Genomic DNA, 21325 nt, shown 5'->3' on the forward strand with positions numbered 1-21325 from the left:
AAGACAACGAGGCGACCCCTTTAACAGCGCGCCCTTAATTGCGGACAGATTTCGCAGTTTCGTCGCAGACACCGAAGGGAAATGCTGTCCGCGTTGTGTCGAGGAAACGCAAAACGCGGCTTCGTCAGCAAGATCCGGACCACCAGCAGGCAATATCGCGGCGAATTTCGAAGGGGTGGGATCGAGCCAGACGTCTGCACGAAGTCGTTCTTAGAAGACGGACGCCTCTCGGTTGCATAATATTCCTTCGCCCTGTCCAATTTCGCGCTGTACTTTTCGATTTCGCCGACACCTCGGCTCATTCTACAGTTTATTAGGTGAACGCTTCGCACCACGGCTGTCTTGAGTGACGCGAAATGTGGCATGTACTGCTGGATGAATATTTACGAGCATTTTCTAGTCTAGTTCAAAAACGGTGGCTAAACTTCGTCTCGGCAACCCAGAAATTTTGAACTTTTTACGGTACAATCCTGCACACCTTGACGTGAAAATGACAAAAATCGAAGTTTTTACGCGAGGAATTCACTGGTCGAAAAGCTATGCGTGTTTAAAGTTGAGGATTTTAAAGTAACTACACTATACGTGTACTAGAATAAATGCCAGTATAGGATAAATATAAATCTTCTTTTACCTTTAGACATTTATTGACGGCAAAGTCATTCTATTTCATAGCTGTGAAAGAAATCAAGTCAGGGTGTTAAACGTTTATCTACATGTGGTCATCATTGACAATAAAGTCGTCCTATTTCGCACAGCTATGAAACGAATCGAGTAAGGGGTTCAGTGTTAAACATTTTCAAATGATCGTAGACATTCAATCAGCAGAACAATTGCAGAGAATTCCCACGCTGTGCGACAATATCGGAAGAGAGTCGGCATTCTGTAATTATTACGGCAGATTGAAAATTAAGTAGCAATTTCCGGTGACGTTTGAGATTACGCAGCAGTGTAATCAGTTTGCGGCACTCGAGATGACGAAGAGCGTGAGCCAGGTGTCGCGTCTAACAGGCCACACGAGAGTCCCGATTATGGTTCCATTTGCATGCTGATTATCCGGACCGCGTCAGAGGAATCACCCGGGGTTCCGTAAGGAGGCAAAAGCGATAAACGCCGAGAGAACCGGAAGCGTCGTTGAGATTCCGTGGCCCCGCGGCCATCAAAAGCAGAATTTCACGGGGAATTGACCAGGGGCGTTGGCCAAATTGGTTAACGATTCACGGCTGCGAGCCCTAAATCGGCGAATTAGCATCGGAGCCGAGAGTGCAATAACAATAAGGAACCCGGAGAGGACTCCCAATGGTGAGATTAGACCCCGGTGTGTAGCGTTTATCGTGACGAAGTGTCGGTCCAAGTGCATCGTAACTGCCACTTGCATGCGCCGCTGTGGTCGATAACCCCTTAGCATGGCAACACTCGCTGCATAGAAGTCGGCCGGGTATCTTGCAATTGCCGACGTTTCGAATGCAACGACGCAACGGAATGCGATTTCGAACGACAGCGACACGTCGAAAATCTCGTCGAGGAAATGTCTAAATGCGTCGAGATTGGGGGGTTCGACGATTTTTATTTGACAACCCTTCGATGACAGCGAGATTCCTGGAATGATTAGTGACGACAGGTGACTGATATAGGTGACTGCAAAAGTTCTGGCGGTTTCTCGTTGGAGAATTATTCAGCGATGCGTTCGTGGTGACTGCGCATCTTTACATTCAATTTGACTGCGGATCTTTGTGCACCAAATTGGTTCATTAATTGATAAATAAGCTGTAGGGCGAGAGGGACCAAACTACTGTGGGGGTACCAATTACTGTGCCTGTATTAATTACACTTATTTTTTACACTCTTTTTTCATATTAATTATGCTTTAAAGATAAATACAATTAACATAGTAATTGGTTCCCCAACAGTAATTGGGTCCCTTACCCTATAGACATTTATTTCTTCCCTTAACAATTTTAATAAGTCATGAAGAATGTACGAGAATTCTTTTGAAAATGTTTCATGTTTAATTTTTGTGATAAATGCATAAAATCTGCAGTCTACACATAATAGTTAAATCAGGAGACATTGATATTTTTAAAGTGCAAGGGAATGTGTAACATGCAATGAAATTTGCAAGATACAAGAACATACCTTCATTAAGAAAATATTTTTACTTGGAATTGTTGGAAGGGCGATTTTAGGCAACGAAATAAATTGTTCGATTGGTCAGGTTTTTATAAAATGGTATAGAAAAGTGAACATTTTTGTAAAGATACGCAGTTTAATGGTCTCTATTGTTCATGCTGCGGTTTGATGCTATCGTGTATCTGAATAGTGAAAGCAAATGAACTATTGTTTGTTAACTGCAATGTTTTTCACACTATTTCTTATGCTTTTTAAAATCATGTGACAAAAGAGCGTGTAACACTATTAGCAGACTATTTTCATCTATTTTGTTTCTACAATGTTTGCTAGGATATTAATAACAAACCGCCTTGTTATGCATTTTTAGGTCATGTGTAATAATAGAATTGACCAAAAAGTTTCTTTAAATTTTTCTTTTCATATGGCGTTTAAATAAACCTTGTGGGTAACTGAATGTGGTAAAAATGAGTGAAAATTGTCGCACACAATGAGTGAGAAATTCAATAACAGAACCTCCGCTAAAAATGTAAAAAAACTTAGTGACCAATTAAATATTACACAAACCTAGGATCATTTCAAATATTTGTCCATTATGATTCTCACAGGGGAGATTCTCGTGTAACAGGTTCGAAAAATCGATTTCCATGTGGGGAAATTTATTCTCAAAGTTTCGCGATCGAATACGCGAAAATAACGAAGTTACATTACAGTTTTATCATAAATTTCTTCAAGCACTATGCGAACAGTATTATTTTTCATTTGCAACACTTTCGTAACAACTTGCACACCGAACGGGGTAACACGACTATACTTTGTTGCGTAAATAAGTGAACAATTGCAATCAAAAAAATATCTTCGTGTAGCTTAAAGATGCATTTACACATCCCAAAAAATTTCATTGCCGCACCATTGATAGCATTTCACGAAAAAATTAATAAAAATGACTATGTATCTCAAGTGTCATCAGTCATGCCGAGCAGTTTCTCATCATCGTACGCTGCCGAGTAAATAATTGAACGAATGCAACTAAAAGAAAAATATGTTTATATAGGGTAAGGATGCAGCTACACTTTCCAAAAAATTCTATTCCGGTATCTTCGATACTATTCCCGAAAAAAAATTCTACAAATGCTACAGGTACTTTTACATCTGTTACACAAGAATTCCCTGGAGAAAGAGCATGATCGTTGCGGAAAGGAGAACTTTTGCGCTCACCTAACAAGCTACCACAGTTTCTATGCACTCTAGTCTATTCTAAGCGAGAAATCCGAAGGTAGGCAAACGTCCGGTTAGACAAAGCGAGAAACAGAAAAACTGTACGCGCCCGATGTGTTCTCGCCTCGGTCGATCGTCGGCACGTGCCCTGTTAACGAATCGTCTTAATAGCTCGGCGGGAGCACGTGGCCGGTCGCAAATCTCGCGGCAACATCCGGTATTAAACTTCGCGAGTCTGGCCTTACCATTATTCCGGTGGATACGGCTATACCTCGACCGCAGTACGTGTTGGGTACGATGTCACCGAAACCGACGCTCAGAAACGTGATTGCGATGAGCCACATCGCATTAAGGAGATTCGCGTGCTCCTCGTCGTGGAACCTGCCGGCACACAACAGAAAACATGGCTGAAATATGTGTATATATTAGTGTGCACGGTCTTAAGAGCCGGTGGCGAATAATCGTAGTTCCCCTCCCGGCGAAACGATTATGCGACCGTCGACGGAAACGGCGCAATCTTCGCCGCCATCTTTATTGCGAAAATTACCGGTGACGAGAGCCCGGCCTCGCGCAACATTCTAAGAGGTTTAACGGATTAGCCGACGTGCCACTGATGGCAACGCGACGACTACTTTCGCCTAATTAATCCCCGGAATAAAGTGTTCCCCGGGAAATTATGCGATCGTTACGTCCGAAATTAATTCTCTACACATTTCTCCATTAATACATTATATTCTCCTTTTAGCTAGGAGGTTCTGTGGACTTGTAATAGGTTCGATATACAGTCTTTACTCTATATATGTCGCCAAGGCCTGCGTGATAAACGTCGCGGAATTATCCCCACTGCCATATGTCAATTTCTATACCCGTGTTTTGGACATACATCAATTAAACACTGTACTTGGGTACAAACTTATATTTCACACTCATATTTCATTAACACATTATCTACCGACGATAATTTTCCAAAATCTATAATCCATCTAAGGATGTTTTAAAAGCCCTCGTGTACCATAATCTAATAATTTCGTTTGGGATTATTCTGAAAAAAAGATTTCTAAGCTTTCTTTTGCTACAGCACGATTATTGAAAATCCTATTAGCAGGCTTCCGGCAGATAAAGTGTTAAGCTACATTCGATAATGGCGTCCATTAAGGTCCAACGTTGGAGCAACGCAATATTTCACCTTGTAATTCTTTAATTATTACCAGAGATAAATCGCATCGAATTTAATGTCCAATATAGGAGCCAGGCTTTATTTCTACGAACTGGTGATACCGGGTTTTCACGGTTCCGATCACGGAAAAATATAATTAAAAAGTTTCCGGAATTGATATACGAATGCCAAATCGATTCCATCGGTCTTAATTACGGCCGAGTCCGGTTACAATAATTCCATCGCATTAAACCCTCGATTGGCCGGTTCGTTCGTTAGGATGCGCGTAACGACGTATCGTCTTCTCGGTTGCGTCGACGAAATTCATTATCGGAAATCGAACATGAAAATAACAGGCAGGGATTAATCGTTAAGCGGCGCGGCCGTTCTAATAGGACGGATAGCATTACAACAGATTTCATTCAGGCGGGATCTCTTTCACGGCCCGTCGGAAGCCCGAGGCTACGGAAATTGAATTTGTCAATTAAAAGAACGGGCAACTTCCGGCGGACGTCGAAGATCCGCCGTTTCGAGAAACTCCATCACAATGGTCAACTGTAACTCCACTTTACGTGGCGTACACCTTTTATGACTGTACAATATTTTTCTGAATTGAAACGAGCAACATCCTAGCAGGATATTTTCAGGATACGTTTGCCGACATTATGGAGTATCATCCGGAAAATTTCTCCACACCTTTTACAATGTACTGTAATTATGCTTCTACGATGTGCCGAGACGAATTGTTGCCGAGAAGCGTGACAGAACAACGGACAGGATGATTTAATTAAGTCGCCGGTTTCTCTCCGGTCGATCTCCGACTTGTTTTAATTACGCACCGGCATTAAAGCGAGCAAGTTGGATTGCACGGTCAGATAGCGCACTAAAAGCGGCGGCTCTCAAAATAATTGAAGCCGCGGAAACGGGCAACGGGAGCCGGGGGTGGTAAACGATGAGATTTTTTCGAAAATGAGCAAGAAACGGGTTTTCTCCCCCGTGGCGGTGAATAAATTGCAGGACGGAACCGGGTCGGTGGTCGTTAGGTTTTTAAAATGGCCGAGCTGCTCGCCGAGTTGCTCGCCGAACGAACGGTTATAAAAGTTCGGCAGGATGGATTGTTTTTGCCGGATCGCGTCCTCCATGTCGGACAAATTATATTTTCCGGTCATCGAGAGCACCGAGAGCGAAATTTATCGACGTTCAAGTCGGTCCATCCACGATCCCTCGGAGTCGTTATCGCGAACTTAGTTACTGCAAACTCGACGAAACGTTGTTTCATCGGTTTCTTAACTCGTAAAATTTGTCAAACTTCCAGGAACTCGTTGGTTATCCCGCGAAAAAACGAAACTTTCGATTACTATTTTAAGCGGTGAAGAATGAAATCGGCCAGGCCAGGAAATAATTCTTTAGCCTCATCGCTGCAGTAACAATGCTGCCTACATGAAAGATTAAAAATTTCCCTGGCGAGTTAGGGTCTGCTTATCGTCCCGTTCGTTTGTTCAACGTGTCGGAGCCTTTTGTTGGCCTAAAGAGGCCGGTAATTTTATACGCGCCGAGAGAAAAAACTATTGCGTCCGTTTGAATAACTATTTTACCTCTGTCGGCTTTTGTTCGCTCTTTACAACATTCTCTCGCGAATAGGGAGGGCATTTTACTACTTCTGCTCCGACATTTTACTGGATACTGTCTCTGTCTTATTCTAATTTTAATCCGAAACTTTCCTGTTCTATTCTTCTACAATTTTGTTGGCATAATTTTAAACGAATCCGAAAAGATTATAATTTTTACAATCCTGTCCCGTCTCTACAGGATTACGCAGTGGTTAATTTTAAACGTCGTATACATCGCAAACACATTTGATCAACACAACGCATTTTTCCAAAGTAGACAATAATATACCGGTTCAAAGAAAGTACACAAGACGAAAGGGACTGAATAAGTAAAAAAATAAGTAAGTGGATGAAGAGGACATTCATCTTGGCCAAGAAGCTTCTCATGAATTCGGGGGCGAGGCGGATTGTCTCCATCTGTTATTTCAGCGCGGAATTTACAGTGTCCTTCGAACTTTAGTGCCAGGTCGGACGGGATCCAGATAAAACGGAGACGATTCCATCGTTTCGCACGAGTGCGAGCAAGAAACGAAGCTTTTCGGGTCTGTGGATCTACGAATCTCGGGAGACCAGCCGTTTCCCCGGATGCTTCTTTTCGAGAGCATGTATCGGCTTTCCTATCCGGCGTGTCTAAAATTCTAATTCCGTGGGAGCCCGCGGAGAACGTCTGTGTGACGAGATTGCACAATACAAAAACCGGGAGAGAAACTTTTCACGATCGTCGAGAATATGCGGCCAAGAATTACGCGAACTACAAATCGAATTAATTTCAGACTGTCGAATGAAACGCTGCGTTACTTGTTCTATATTTATTCTTCAACAGGGCTTTATGTTTATACCTATTTTACTTCCCTTATCACAATTTTTTCCCTATTCTACTTGTCTGGTCATAAATTGGTCCACGTTCCACTTGCCTGACCACCATTTGTGTCTATTCTGTTTTTCTGACCATAAATCGGACTACATTCCATTTGTCTGATCATACTCTATTATATTCCACTTGTCTGTTACACTACACTTGTCTGATCATAGACTCTTTATTCTACTTGCCTGACCACACTTCTTGTTAATTTTGCATCTCAGCTTTTCAATTGATACTTTTCAACTTGTTCAGCACTATCCTACTTGTACAACTATAGTTCGTCTTTATTTTACAAGCCTGTTCACAAACTGTCCGTAAATCCCCTTGTTTGTACTTTAATCGTTTCTGTTCTGCTTGTCGGCTCATAGGTTGACCTTATTCTACTTGTTTGACCATACTTCCTGTTAATTTTGCATCTCAGCTTTTAAATTGATGCTTTTCAACTTGTTCAGTAGTATCCTACTCGCATAACTATAGTTCGTCTTTACTTTACAAGCCTGTTCATGAACTGTCTGTAAGCCGACTTGTTTGTACTTTAATCGTTTTTGTTCTGCTTGTCGGCCCATAGGTTGACCTTATTCTACTTGCATGGCTATACGTACTCCCTATTCCACTTGCCAGGCCACAGGCAGTCCTCATTCCACTTGTCTGGCCACTGAACATTCCTCTTTCGCTCGTGTGATCATGAATCTACCCCATTTCTCTTGTTTGGTTATTATTTGTCTGGCCATATGTCATCCCTATTCCACTTACTTGGTCGTAGATCGTCTCTATTCTACTTTCCTGACTACAGAGGCCACGGATAACGGGATTGTCGGATAGAACAATTGAAGAACCAATTTTATGGCAAAAAAATTCACCGAATAAGACGTTGAACAAATTCATAAATTAAAAAATTGGTCGAGTTACACGTTGAACGAACAAAAGCTTGAACGTGTTAAAAATCGAGTGAACGAGGAATAGAATAAACCGAGACATCTTAGATGTAGCTTTAACAATATATCTGTCGACATTTTGACAAGAGGGTGAAGATAACGCCTACGCTGGTATCGTTGTAGTAACACTTCTAGGGAACTGGAAGTCTCGCGGGGAAAGCGTCTCTGCTGAATTTTAAGTCTGAGATACTAAGGTGGAGTAGCAGCGAATTCAGTGCCAATTCATCGTCATTTATGGCTGTTACCGTGGAATCTCTTGGGATGTACTGACAATGAAGCAGAGAGCAGAGAAGTCTATTTCCAGAACGATTTTCAACTTCAGAACACGAGAATTTCGTGTTGAATCGTAATTCTCTGAATTAATATGTTGCTCGCAATCTTCGATATTTTTTTATTAATTTGCTCCGTTGAGAGACAATCGAAGCACTGTTCTCTCATGATTTTTACCGAGCTATTTATTATTACATACATACATTTTCTTCGAGTTCCAATGTACGTTTCCGATCGGTTTTCGTCTGGCTACTACTTCTAATTCTACTAGTCTTTAATCCCAATGTAGCTCTGCTTACTGTTACCATTACAAAATAAACACTTACACGATAAAACAATGGAATGTATTTCGACTCTTCGTTGTCGGCATAGCACTGTGATCATTTATCGTAACCCTAAAGATACCCACCCCCCTCAAAAAAAGGGATTTCTTCAGGGCTGGTTTCAAGACGAAAAAGAGCGATAAAAAAGAAAGAAAGAAAAGAAAAGAGGGGGAAAAGAAAAGAGGGGGGGGAGAAAAGTCTCCCATCGGCCCGCAAGATTGATCGGCCATGCGCCCTCTGCCGTTTCCCTAAATCGGCTGTGCTATTTGCGGGAGAATTTAATTATACGCGGGGCCAGCAATCTCGACCCATTGGCCCTCTCCTCCATCCCCGCACTAAATCCTCTATTGCCGCTTCAACGGCGCAGCCTCCTCCTGTCCGATATTCGCCGGCTTGATTTATACCTTTGTTCCGGCGAAGATTTGCCTCCCGAGGCTGTTAACACCGTTGATATTCGGAGCCTGATCCCACAATCCGATTTTCTTAAAAACTACACCCCCATCGTATCCCCTTTTCACAATCAGCAAAGCCAATTCCTAAGAGAATTTAAAGGTATCTCTTATTCTAATATTTATAAAATCAGATGTAAAAACGGAAAGATACGGTAGTGGCTAGAATGACGATTTTTACGTATACAACCCTTACCCGATTTTATAACCCTTGTGTCAATAACCGGGTACCCATTTTCAATTTCTTTTTAAACCATCCTTAGTATTTTTGTTGACAAGCAGCAAAATTATTGTAGATTTTTATGTTCTTGGATGATCACAGATTAATTTACTTTCGGGACATAATTATATAAATAATTAATTTTTCAAATTTAATTTAATTTTTCGTATAAATCGGCTTAGTCGCGTGAATGCAGACCATTTGGAGGAGAAATTTAAAAGAAGAAGAAGATGGAAGTCGGTCCTTACCTCTCGCACTGTCGCAAGGTCCAAGAGGCGATGATCCACAACGAGACCATGAAGACTACCAAGACGGTGCCCGGGCAGATGGTCATCAGGGTTTTCAGGACGAACCTGGTGTTGAAGTTAATACGATTCAAGGCCCCTATGCTGCGCGACGAGGCGTCGGTGAACAGCTTCGAGTGCAGCAGCATAACGCGAAAGATGAGGTAGAGTCTGAAGAACATCGGCAGCGAGAGGGTGACGTCGTACGGTACCCATTTCGAGCCGAAGTCACCGTTCTTGTTCACCAGCTTGGTCGTCCACAGGAAGTAGTATTCCCCGGGGATCGGGTGGATCGCGCAGATCACCAACTCGAGCGTGATCTGCGCGATCCTCTGCCAGGTCATCGCGATCCGCCAATCGTCCGCGCAGTTATCGATCATGAACAACTATCAACAGAAAGAACCAACAATATCAGTCCCGTTCAAACACCACGTCGCACACAATTCATACAAAATTGTACAAAGTATCCGAGGACAATGCTTCATCGATTTTTGCTTCACTCAAGTATAATTTAATACAATATTATGCCAGCGTTGTTTATTAAATTTTCGTGTCGTAACATACGATGAGATAAAAGATTTTGTTGTTTTAATTATTCTTTTATTTTTCCTAGGTTGATCGATAAACCAAGCCCAGCATGATCTATTTTGTCGGTGTATTTTTTCACGGAAAATTCGATCAAGTAACGCGCTCTTCTCGGTCGCCGTCCGAATGCAGATTACCATTTTTCAACGTCCCCGTTTCAATTTGATCAACCTCATTTGCCGGCTGTCTGTCGGGAAAGAAAAAGATTGGCTGCGCCGGCAAGAACGCGATCCGACAGGCTTTGAATGGGATTATCATAATACGCCCGGCTCCAACGAAAATGCGTGTCGGGCTAAGATAAGTTTCATTATTTATACTCTGTCGCAACGGCCGTCGTTTCTCAAACTGTCGCTCCTCTCCACCTATCGATATAGTGCACCGTCCCTTTCTGCAGCCACCGCGCGACGGTATCGGCAACTTCCGCTTCTTCCGGATGAAGTAAACAATTTCGTCTTTCGCGTTGAAGAGAGGAAGAAGAAGAATCAGTTTCACGGTTGCGTGCTTTTATCGACACAGAAACTTTTCCAAGATAATTGTACCTCGGGCTCTCTGTGTACGTAACAAACTTTGCTACAAACTTGTCTACGGCTCCCGGACGTGCTTCAACAAATCATCCTCGGGAGCAGATAAAACACACCTGTCTTCGTGAACCGACTTTGATTCGATATCGAGAGAGTTTGCTTGCGAACGATATGTCAACTTGTAATTACGTTAAGTCTGAGACTGTGACTTTGAAGACATTGTTTGGCGAAGAATCGATCTGTTGGAACCATTGGTTACAGAATACACAATATAATTCTACTTTTATCGAGTAGAACGTCTTTAAAAAAAAATTAGGCTTAACTTTACCTCGGGAAACCAGAAATTTTTAACTTTTATTTGTGCAACCCTGTAGATTTTGGCGCGAAAATCCCGAAAATCCAAGTTTCAATCCTAGGGGATTTACACGCGCATAACTTTTGAACTAGTAATCTCCTAGGATTGAAAGTTGGATTTTCGGAGTTTTCTCGCTAAAATCCGCAGGATTAAATAATAACAAGTTAAAAATTTCTGGTTTTCTCAGGCAAAGTTTAGCCAATAATGAACTACTATCAATTCAGTAGAGACTGTAGCAACACGTCAATTATAAAGTGATTGAAGGATGCTCGTTAATATTCTTAGTGACAAAATATACAAAATGTACATTTACGGTTACGTGTACAGTACAAAAAGTTAAAAAAAAAAACAATTCCCTTATAATAGGTCAATAATAAATGAAAACTGTGCCACTCCTGTGGCATAGAATATTGAGAAGGTTGCCTCATAAATATTTCAGTAAAAATTGAGTACCAAAAATGGCAGTAAACAAAAATCCAAATAAATTTCTCAATAAAGGGGCAAATTCGGCCGAGTCCCGCGGTTCGCTTTAGTTTTCGGAATCAGCGGTTCCCGGCGAATAAATCTTCGTTTCATTTGCAAGGGAATAGAATTTTCGTAGAGCCTCCGTAAAATCAAAGAGAATTGCATTATAAAGAGCGGACGGTAGACAGTGAATCGTGGCGGCCGGCCAAAAAGTCTCTAAAACGTTCACCCTCGACCGGAACACCGATAGCGAAACGCGTTAACAAAGAGAGGAGAGAGCTCGCCACCTAAATCCACCGATGGCAGTATGTAGCATGAGCTAGCCAGGCACCAGGCTCTCGGAACGATACATCGTAAAACTCCGCGTAGTATCGTTTGCGGTGCATCGACTCGTGCGTTTTACGAGGGATAATTCGTTCGGAGGACAACAGAGGATCGTTGAAGAGCGCCGAGATAGCCCGGCTGCACCGTATCGATAAAACGAATTACAACGGAGGATCGCGGAGGAGTTACAACGGCTGTCCGACGGCAGTTCAGTTCGTATTTCATCGGCTTTTTGCGTTGAAGACACCACCCGCGCAATGATGGAACCTACCATGAGTTTTATACTACGTTGTCCACAGAAAGTGTTCTGATTTGATTGTGTTTAAACATTTCGTCACTGTATCTAACGTTTCAGTCTTGTTTCTACTACTTTGGTTGATCTTGTGCCACTTGTAGACTCGTAGAATGATCCTGCAATGTATGTCTGATTACAGGTCACACCTATTCTACTTGTCCCACAACGTATGCTCTACTTGTTCGATCACAGGATCAACCTGTTCTACTTGTCTGATCATGCAAATTTAGCTTATACATATGTACGTACTCTCCTTGTCTGACCACAGGCGGTACCTATTCTACTTGCCGGTCTCTCTTGCCATCACGTTCAACAAATTAATTCTGTTCAAACGTGATTATATTATGATAATATTGAGGATCGTAGACGTCGATTTGTTGACAATTCATGGAATATAAAATTCTAACGTAATTGCAGACAAAACGTTTTGAACACTGTAAATAGTAGTAGTACAAAATTGCATTGTGGGTACAATCTTAAAGCATGCCCAGTTATGTCTAATCATCATTTAAGGTAGCACAGTGTATTTTTTATACAATAATCATTATTGTTATTTAAATAATTATATTCCATTCACAGTATGTAATTTTTAACGCGAATGTTTTATAATTTTAAAATGATCTTGACGTGTTATAAAAATAATATCTGTCAAAATTTTCAGGTTTTCGGATACATATGAGCGATAGTGCACACGAGTTGACTCGTCTCGCGTACACACGTTTCTATCGGGATGCACCCTCGAATGTTTTCATCCCTCGGCTCGTATCTTTCCGAGTGGGCTTAGTTTTCGTGCAACGAGGAACGATGAAAAGAGGTGAGGGAAATCGTGTCACCTGAGCACTTGAGCTCTGCCAAGTGCCGTAATTTTCGGGTGGCCGCAGACCTTTCGTGGGTTTGGATTTTTCGCGAGGTAATGAGATTTTCAGAGACCAGTGGCAACCACGATTCAGCGCTACACTCGTTCCGTTGGTTTTCATAAAATCGTACTTCAACATCTTGTATATCGTTGCTTCATTATTGACTTTATTCATTCTACTTGATTCCTTTAAAGTCTGGTGATTCTGGATGCATTTGGAGCTTCACAAATACTCCTGTAACTTTCGTGAAAATAATTCTTCCCGCCTCGAACTTTTTCTATCAATACTTCAAACCCATGTTTTACCTCGGCAATAAATTCAAAAATATCTGCCAACTAATAACGTCACAAAAAATTCCGGAAAAAATGCTAATTAGGGGTTCGACACCCTTAAGGGTAAAATCACGGGAGCAGGTGTTCGAAACAAGGAACAGGCGTTATCAGATCACTCTAAACGGACGTCTCGGAGGCTGGATCCTCGACAATTCGGTTAGGAAGTCTCCGGGAGCGTTCTCCGACGTCGGTATCCGTGTTTAACCAGCGAAAAGTGTCCGGATCCCTCGTTAACGGGTTTCAGGTGGTGGTCCCGTAGCAGCGAGAGCGAGGCGAGAGAGTAGTTCGCAATACCGACGCTTGGATTCGAGCCTAATGGCCCGTTGACCTTTCGGCACCTGTTGATTGTCGTTTATCAACGATTTGCATGAGCAGATTCGCCGGGATCACCTGGTCTGCGCGAAACGAAAGGGTTGCGTCCTCGAGGGTGCAACGAGCACTCTGTTCGCTCTGTTGTTGATCGACGTTGCAAATACCCGGGGATCCGTGATGCATCTCTCTCTCTCTCTCTCTCTCTCTCTCTCTCTCGCTGTCCCAATAGCCGTGGCAGATTTATTGATTTTCGATTCGGAGGAACACGTTTCTACCTCGATAGTGCACCTCCCCTCGTTATTAGCAAATTGAACCGAGCCCTCCAAGGAACTTGTCAGCGTTTCTGCTTTGAGACTGCGAACCTTGTCGAGATATACACCTGGCCTTGGGACACTCGAGACAAATGCGAGACGCTAATCGGTTCTTGCAGGCGATTCCGAAAGGGTCGTGAAAGGACCACTAGCTTTGCCCTGCACGATACGATTTGCGATTGAGTGGTTCGCGTTCGAGTCTGAGGATTAACCGATGCAGCAGGTGGTAGACATTGTTTACTTTTACAGTGTAGAAAAAAGAATAAGTGTCTTCTGCGTTTTATTATTTCTTCGAGATCTTTGGACCTTGCTGGCTTAAACATTTTCCCCCAGTTTGTGAGGATAAGTGTAGAGTGTGTTCTATTCCATTATCTTCTATTAATATTTTTCTCAACAGTAACGCGAAGTTTATAATTTTACAAATTCCGTGTAAATGTGCAACAGAAAGAGAAAAGCAGAATTTTCTTACCAGGAGTCATTTTCCACAAAAGAACACTCGTTGAGAGGGCCACTTAAGACACTCGACAATCTCAACTAAAATCATGCGTGCAAAGTCGTCAAGCAATTCTTTCCCCCCTGGCCTCGCGATTATGCGAGTAATTGAAGCTTGAATTTCACTGGAATCCCTTGGTACTGTTCCCGTATTGATTATTGAGAATGCTCCGGAGCACTGAGGACGTCTTTGCTTCCGGAGTGGTTCCAGCGCATAATTAGGATAATCGTGAACCTCGATATTTTTCCTTGACACGGAGCGACGCCAAAGGAGGGCCTCTTATCGAATCATACTTATGTTAGAGAATACCGTGGTGCAATCGACGTCCTCCACTCTCTACGGTCTACTCTGCATCTTCCAAACATAGACCGTCTACCATAGTCCTTGACATCTACCTATAATCTCAAAGTTCGTCGCATAATCGATCGGTTTCGGGGTTAATTTAATTTCGATTCTGATTGCACACGGTGCCTCGGTTTTCCCGAAATCCGATAAAACCCGGACGGCAGAGAAATATACCGAGATATTCTCCAATTACCGTTTCAGAAATTCGAACAGTATGAAAATCCATTGACACACGATCGACTAATTCAAACTTTTGCCAGGAAACTAATTTCTTGTATTTGTAAATGTACAGCACTTTTGAGAGTGTGAAACATGGTGGGAATTAGCAAACTGCTGCAGTTGGAATATTCAAGGAAAGATGAAAGGTTCGTCCCCAAAAATTCACAGAATTTCGACCCAAATTTTTTTCTCCTCTTTCGCCCACCAAGCAGAGATGTAACCTTGATGTCCAATCAATTGCAGGATCATAGAGCTCATTAGTTCAAGGGATATCGATCTCTCAGTCCATTCGAGGCCTCGAAGGGCAGGGTTTTGGTTCGGGATCATCGGAATCCGAAAAAGCTCCTTTCGGTAAAAATGATTATACTGTCACCGGTGGATATTCCTCGGTGACAGACGCCGCGACACCGTCGCCTCAGTGTCATCTCGTATTCCGCGGGAAAATGCCGGGAAACAGGGGCCGATAGCGCGCGGAATGCCGGAATGAAACCGAGCGAGAGCGCGCGAAGCTACGCGTATCGTTTTTCCAATACGCTGAACGTCGAGATCGTTACGTCCACGACAACGGGTGCCCGGGGAGTTTCGTTAACGCCGATATCACTTTGCTTTCATGCTCTTCACGAATGACGATAACATCCCCTTTGTCGCGACGGTTAAACGGCTCCTCGCGAAATACCGTCCGTCCGATGGCGCGGCGAGCCATCCTCAACGCCACCATCTTGTCGCACTTCCGCCATTAGGGATCACCGTGCAATCACTGCTTCGTTAACACCCTACTGTTTAGTCTGTCCGGGTAGCTCCCCGTCACTTCGACGTTGTCCAAACAGATCGTTTAAAAAATTATTAATGGCTGTACGACCCATAAATATTTCTTCGTTCATACAGCCTCCCAATTTCTTCTTCAACTGCTCTGTTCGAGACACACACTGTATGCATTGAACATATATGATATTTTTAATGAAAGTGTTACTCAAGATTCTATCTTATTTGGTATTTATTTATTGTGCTATTTATTTTGCACAAATAAGTTCACTTTTCCAAGTAATAATAACGGACTGCGGATTTTATGCATTGTATTATTTTAGGCTCGTTAAAATTGTTGGAATGCATACGTTACAGTACTATGGAGACAATAGTTCAAGAATGTGTATTATTTCAGACTCGTTAAGATTGTTGGAAGAAGAAATACATCGTCGTTTAATGCATCGTTAGAATCGACTTAGAATATTGTTATTGTGCGTATTCCGCGGTGCAATAACGAGCACGAATTCTACCTCTCGCAACAAGGTCCCGGTAAATCTTCCAAATTGTTCGTACCCTCTAAGAAAATGTCAGGGACACGCGAAAACCGCTGAAACCCTAAAACGTCTCCGACAAAATGCAAATGTCGCGAGGAAATTGTCTCCAGCCGTACGCGAAATAGTGAGACGAGGAAAAGCCGCTAAAGTAAATTGACGGGAGCGTTTTACCGTGAACCGAGCCAGGGTAGCCAATTAATGTCCAAAGCGACGGAAGTCAAGGTTAGCTTTTTCGCCGGAGATTTCTTTGATGCTCCCCGCCGGCAAAGCAGATTGAGTGGACGTACACTCGGGAGACTGGGGAATTTTGATGCCTCGGGAATAATCGCGGAGGACTGAATTTTCGCGGACTTTTCCCCGGTTTTCTCGCGCGCTATCCCGTACGAACGTACACCGTTTCTGGATGGCTCGACTCGTTTATATGGCGACCGGAAGCAAATCGGCTTTCCTGTACGCCGTGCACCGTCTTTCGACGAGGATTACTGTCGTAGATCTGAACGCCCACGGAGCATTACGCTTAATTAAACGGAGAACGCTTAACCATGATGCTGTAAAGGTCCCCCTGGTGAGACGATACTCTGCGGTCACCGATGCTGCAAGGACTTTCGACGTACTGGTCCACGAAATTCCAGAAAGCCCAGGAAATTAACAGAACATGCGCCTAACTTCTATATATTCCTCTGTTTATTTACTCTCGGAATTATTTTTGATATTTATGATCGTGTCTGCAACGTCTTTATAGAATGAACGTACAGTCCACGGCTGACTACAGTACTTATTCTACTTGTGTCACGATGTACGGATACGGTTTTGTCTGATCACAGGTTTACCTGTTCTACTTGTCTGACGAAATCTAGCTTACGCGAGAAGAACTAATTTCGCAGGAATTCCTTCTTGAAAATGAAACGGCAAATATCGTCCGCCATTGTAAACCCCCATCTATGCGCGCCGCGAACTCCTACATTTTCAATTAATTTTCACACTATGGCGGTGTACAAAAAATGAAAAGCGAGTTCCAGTGAAGTTTCAGTTTTCATCAGAGTTCCGCGTCGAATCGGTAATACCGGTCTCGCGAGTTTCGCTATTAAACCGTTTGCTAGTTAGTTTGCACCTGGCAACGTTCACGGGGCACAGGTGAGACGGCGATAGAGAAACTCGGCGTTGATTTTCCGGCAGCCGGTCAATTTCGTCGCTAATTTCGTCGGGGTTGTAAATATTGACGGGGGCAACAAGCAACCGGAAACGCTGCGTTCGTGTATTGTTTTCGCACCGGGCGTGACTGCCAGGGAAAATCGCGTTCCCGACACGGCACGGACGGTTTCGTTTTCACGCGATCGCCGATCAAAGACCGCAAATAAAAACGTTAACCCCGCAAAATCGGGGCGCGAAGTATTTCGAAAGCAGCTGCGGGAAATGTGCGCGACAAGCAATCCTGTTACAACATCCTGTTACAAAGTTCCGTAGTGTAACTTCTGCTAACTGTTGCAACACATTTTCCCGCACACGGCCGCGGCTCGAATGCGAAGCAAAATATTCTTCTGTTTCACCGAGGTAATCGCGTTCGCGTCGGACAAAAATTAATCTCTTTTCCAGATAACGTGAAACCTTTTATTTCTCTCCGTTCGTGCTCCAAGATCTGTTTCTTCGGAGCTTGTTGGCTTAAAGTGTGCATAAAACAGAATTAAAGCACCGTCTTACAATATTTGATGCATTCATTTCAGAGGAGTGTGCATTTATTTACGCGTAGTTACTTATATGCTTATTGCACTGGAATTAAAAGTTCTAGGCGCATTAAAAGGTGCGCACAATTACATTTATATTAGTTACATACATACATGTATTTAAAATAGCATTTCCCCTTTTAATAATTTTAATAAGTCGAGAATAATACGGGGACACAATTATTGTCTTCACGGTTTTGTACTCAACCAATCCACTTTTGACATAAATGCATGAAATCTAGTAATGACGTTGCATGGAAACAGTGATCTACTTTTATGTGTACCTCGTGAATTTCAATCTAAACCGTCACGTATGTTTAGAAAGTATAGTTTTGAATTTAAACAGGCGTGTACTTTATCGTAGGTCATTGTCTTCCGATTTATAGGGTTACATGTTCCCGGTAAATCACGGTTTTGAATTTAAGTGGTCATTTTGGTGGGCGATGTCAGAATATATATCGCGTAGGAGTCAACTATGGCGTCCGTTAAACGGAGTAATAGCGTTTTCTGTGGGCCAGTTTAACGAGGCGCTATATTAGGTATTTTCGTTCAATAGAAAGTCATAAATTAGTGAGTCTGCAGGGAATCGGGTCAATGCGAGTCTCGCCTAGCTGAGTCCGCCTTGACCGTGCAGTAGATCCGAACCAGAAGACTTTGTAACGTCACAATTTGCTTGAATAATTCACGAGGATCGCAGTATTGTAGAATGCTCATGACTACAAAATAAGGACTCGCGTATCCTGCAGATTCAATAAATACGTGTAATCGAAGTTACGATGGAGTCGCCAGTTTCATTTTTATGAAAATTACATGCTCCAATCGGGGACACATTCTGCGAAAATATTTTTCCATAGAGTCCATTAAAGGGGAAAATTTTAATGTAAAATGAAACCTTGCATAAATATTTTGTAATACTTCATTGATTTTGGAAGGAGTCGTTTTAGCAGACTTTATGCTAAATGAGAACGTTCTGCATCAATCACAAGAAGCAGGAGACAAATAGAAATTTCTTGATTTATTTAATAATTCCAGTAGCTTGAAAACAATGTCTATATATCCTTCAATCGTTCGCAATTTTTGTCACAAATGATAAAATCTTTCGCTAAACGAGAGAGAAAATGTAACTTATTTATTTATATCTTGAATTGAAATCCACGAAAATATTTGAAGTCGGCATCAAATGGCACTCAACTGGCAACAATATTTGAGTAGTCAGTCACTTAAGGGGAGGGAAACGCTCCCCAAAGTCGTCCCTGTTGGCGCCCGGATAATGGAACACCGCCATTATTCAGTTTCACGCTTTTTGCAAACAGGATGTGAAAAATATTTCACCCTCCACCCCCTTGTCCAGGGCAAACTCAAACAACTCACTTATCTCGATGTAAACAGAAGCGATTCTCTCGCGGTGCGCATTATCACAGTGTCTCCAAAAGTTTTGTGATCCTATGCAAACTTCCTTGACTGCTGAAACCCGAACCTGAGGATGCACTTACACACGCGAACTCTGTTCTACATACACATAATCTTGTATTTCAAACCAATTCTACAGGACCTAAAACAGCATATCGAGTGTAGAACAACAAATTTTACATTACCTAAATGAAAAAAATGTCTGAACTTTAACCTTGCGTACTTCAACGTATGCAAATGTTATGAAGCGTTTCGATCAAGAAATACTATTGCAGTGTACAGGTTTATTAGACAGTATTTGAAGGTACAAAGCTGATTAATCTGTCATCGGTTTTTATCTAGATATTTAATTTTACTGATGAGTACAGTTCATTTCAAGATTAAACTTTAGCTCAGGAAACCATGAATTTTTAAATATTTTTTATATAATCCTGTAGATTTTGGCGAGAAAATGCCGAAAATCCAAGTTTCAATCCTAGGAGATCACTAGTTCAAACGTTATGTATGTGTAAATCTTCTAGGAAACTTGAAACTTGATTGAAACTTGGATTTTTGGGATTTCATAAAAAAGATTTAAAAATTTTTGTTTTCCTCAGGTAAAGTTAAGCCCATTTCAATGTTAACCAATTGTTCTGTACTCGTTTTACACGAGTACAATACACAATTTAGTACAATATAAAACATCCCTGTCCCCAAACTTCAATTCTTCCTCGACTTCCTGCCGAGAGATTTTAAATATTTTCGTAGGCTCTATAGACAATGTTCAAACCTCTTAACAGATGAGATAACCCTTCCGGGACCAAGGTACTCGATCGTTGGGTCTCCGTCGACCCAGTGTTCCTCGCGATCCTCGACAGGCTCGTTCACGATAACGATAGCGCTGTCTGCTCGCGGCTTATCGCTTATGTCTGCCCGTTCTTGTCTACGATCGACTGCCGCCATTTCCTCGAATTCGGATCTGGGTTATTGGTATCGACAACTGTTAACAGGGCTGTTAGCACCGGCGGAACCGTGTACAACTTTCGTGACACCTCTGCCGCTTGCAAACGCGATACGATAACGCAACCAGAAACACGATTATTCAATCGCGGGACCGGGACAAATCAGCGCGACGCGTGCCATGGACAAGTTAGTTTGTCAGAGAGAGAGAGAGAGAGAGAGAGAGAGAGAGAGAGAGAGAGAGAGAGATACGAAGATACGGGAGATGTTCCGACTGATAACAGGTGTCCGAGACCCCGTGAAAAATGTTTGGCTGTGATAACTGTCTGCCACCGATCCGGAAATAGCGTCGATGCGATTGCTATATTTTCTTTTTTCAGGTCCGATGAGATATTGAACGATGCGACCCGGTGACGGTGATAAGATCGAAGATCGTTGATGAATTTCTTATCTGGGATCGATCGCGTGGACGATTTATCGCCGTCCGGGGACCCTGTTTTGTATCGCGATTATGCAAAGTAAATGTTAGTCGAAGATTGCATCGTGTGATGGATGTTATGGGATAGAAAGTTATTTCTCCTCAATTTTTTCGTTTGTAAAAAATACTATATACTCCTGAAATACGCGTCAATATATCTGTAAAGTTTGAATTTAATATCTGTAATATTTCCCTTAAAAAAAAATTGTTGAATTACACTCTTTCTCGCTATCACAGTAGGAAATGTTAACCAAGAGACCGCTTTTGTTTGACAATTTTTTTTCGAGAAAATTAAGATCACGATCGAGAATCTGCTGCGGTAGTCCTATTGTGTGAAACCTGAGGAACACAGAAATATTTTCTTCCTGGTCCCGTTTTCCAAAATGGCGGTCCTATAATCATATTTTCCAACACCTTCTCAACCCCCACATGCTTCCAGCAAGACTTTCGACAATTTTAATATTCTTGCATTCCTGTGTAAAAATTGACTCACATATTCAATGTTCACGTAGAAACAGAACTACGAAGCAACCCCGGTTGTGAAGTAGGAAAATGGTGAATCGGGTGAGCCGTGTGAAACACTTTCGCTAAAAATCGCAATTTCGTTTGAACAA

General features: G+C 42.3%; 1 protein-coding gene across 6 annotated transcripts in view; it reads right to left on the reverse strand.

Moving 5' to 3' along the window:
• Sk (small conductance calcium-activated potassium channel) overlaps positions 1-21325 on the reverse strand; it is a 279006-nt gene that overhangs the window by 10423 nt on the left and 247258 nt on the right. For all 6 annotated transcript variants that reach the window (XM_076792011.1, XM_076792010.1, XM_076792014.1 and 3 more), the window contains 2 exons: positions 9416-9837; positions 3588-3723 (listed from right to left, as the gene is read on the reverse strand). In XM_076792011.1, coding sequence (XP_076648126.1) covers positions 3588-3723; positions 9416-9837 — 558 coding nt within the window. The remainder of the gene's footprint in view (positions 1-3587; positions 3724-9415; positions 9838-21325) is intronic.

Source organism: Halictus rubicundus, chromosome 8 (genome assembly GCF_050948215.1).
Source record: "Halictus rubicundus isolate RS-2024b chromosome 8, iyHalRubi1_principal, whole genome shotgun sequence".
Classification (NCBI taxonomy): Eukaryota; Metazoa; Arthropoda; class Insecta; order Hymenoptera; family Halictidae; genus Halictus; species Halictus rubicundus.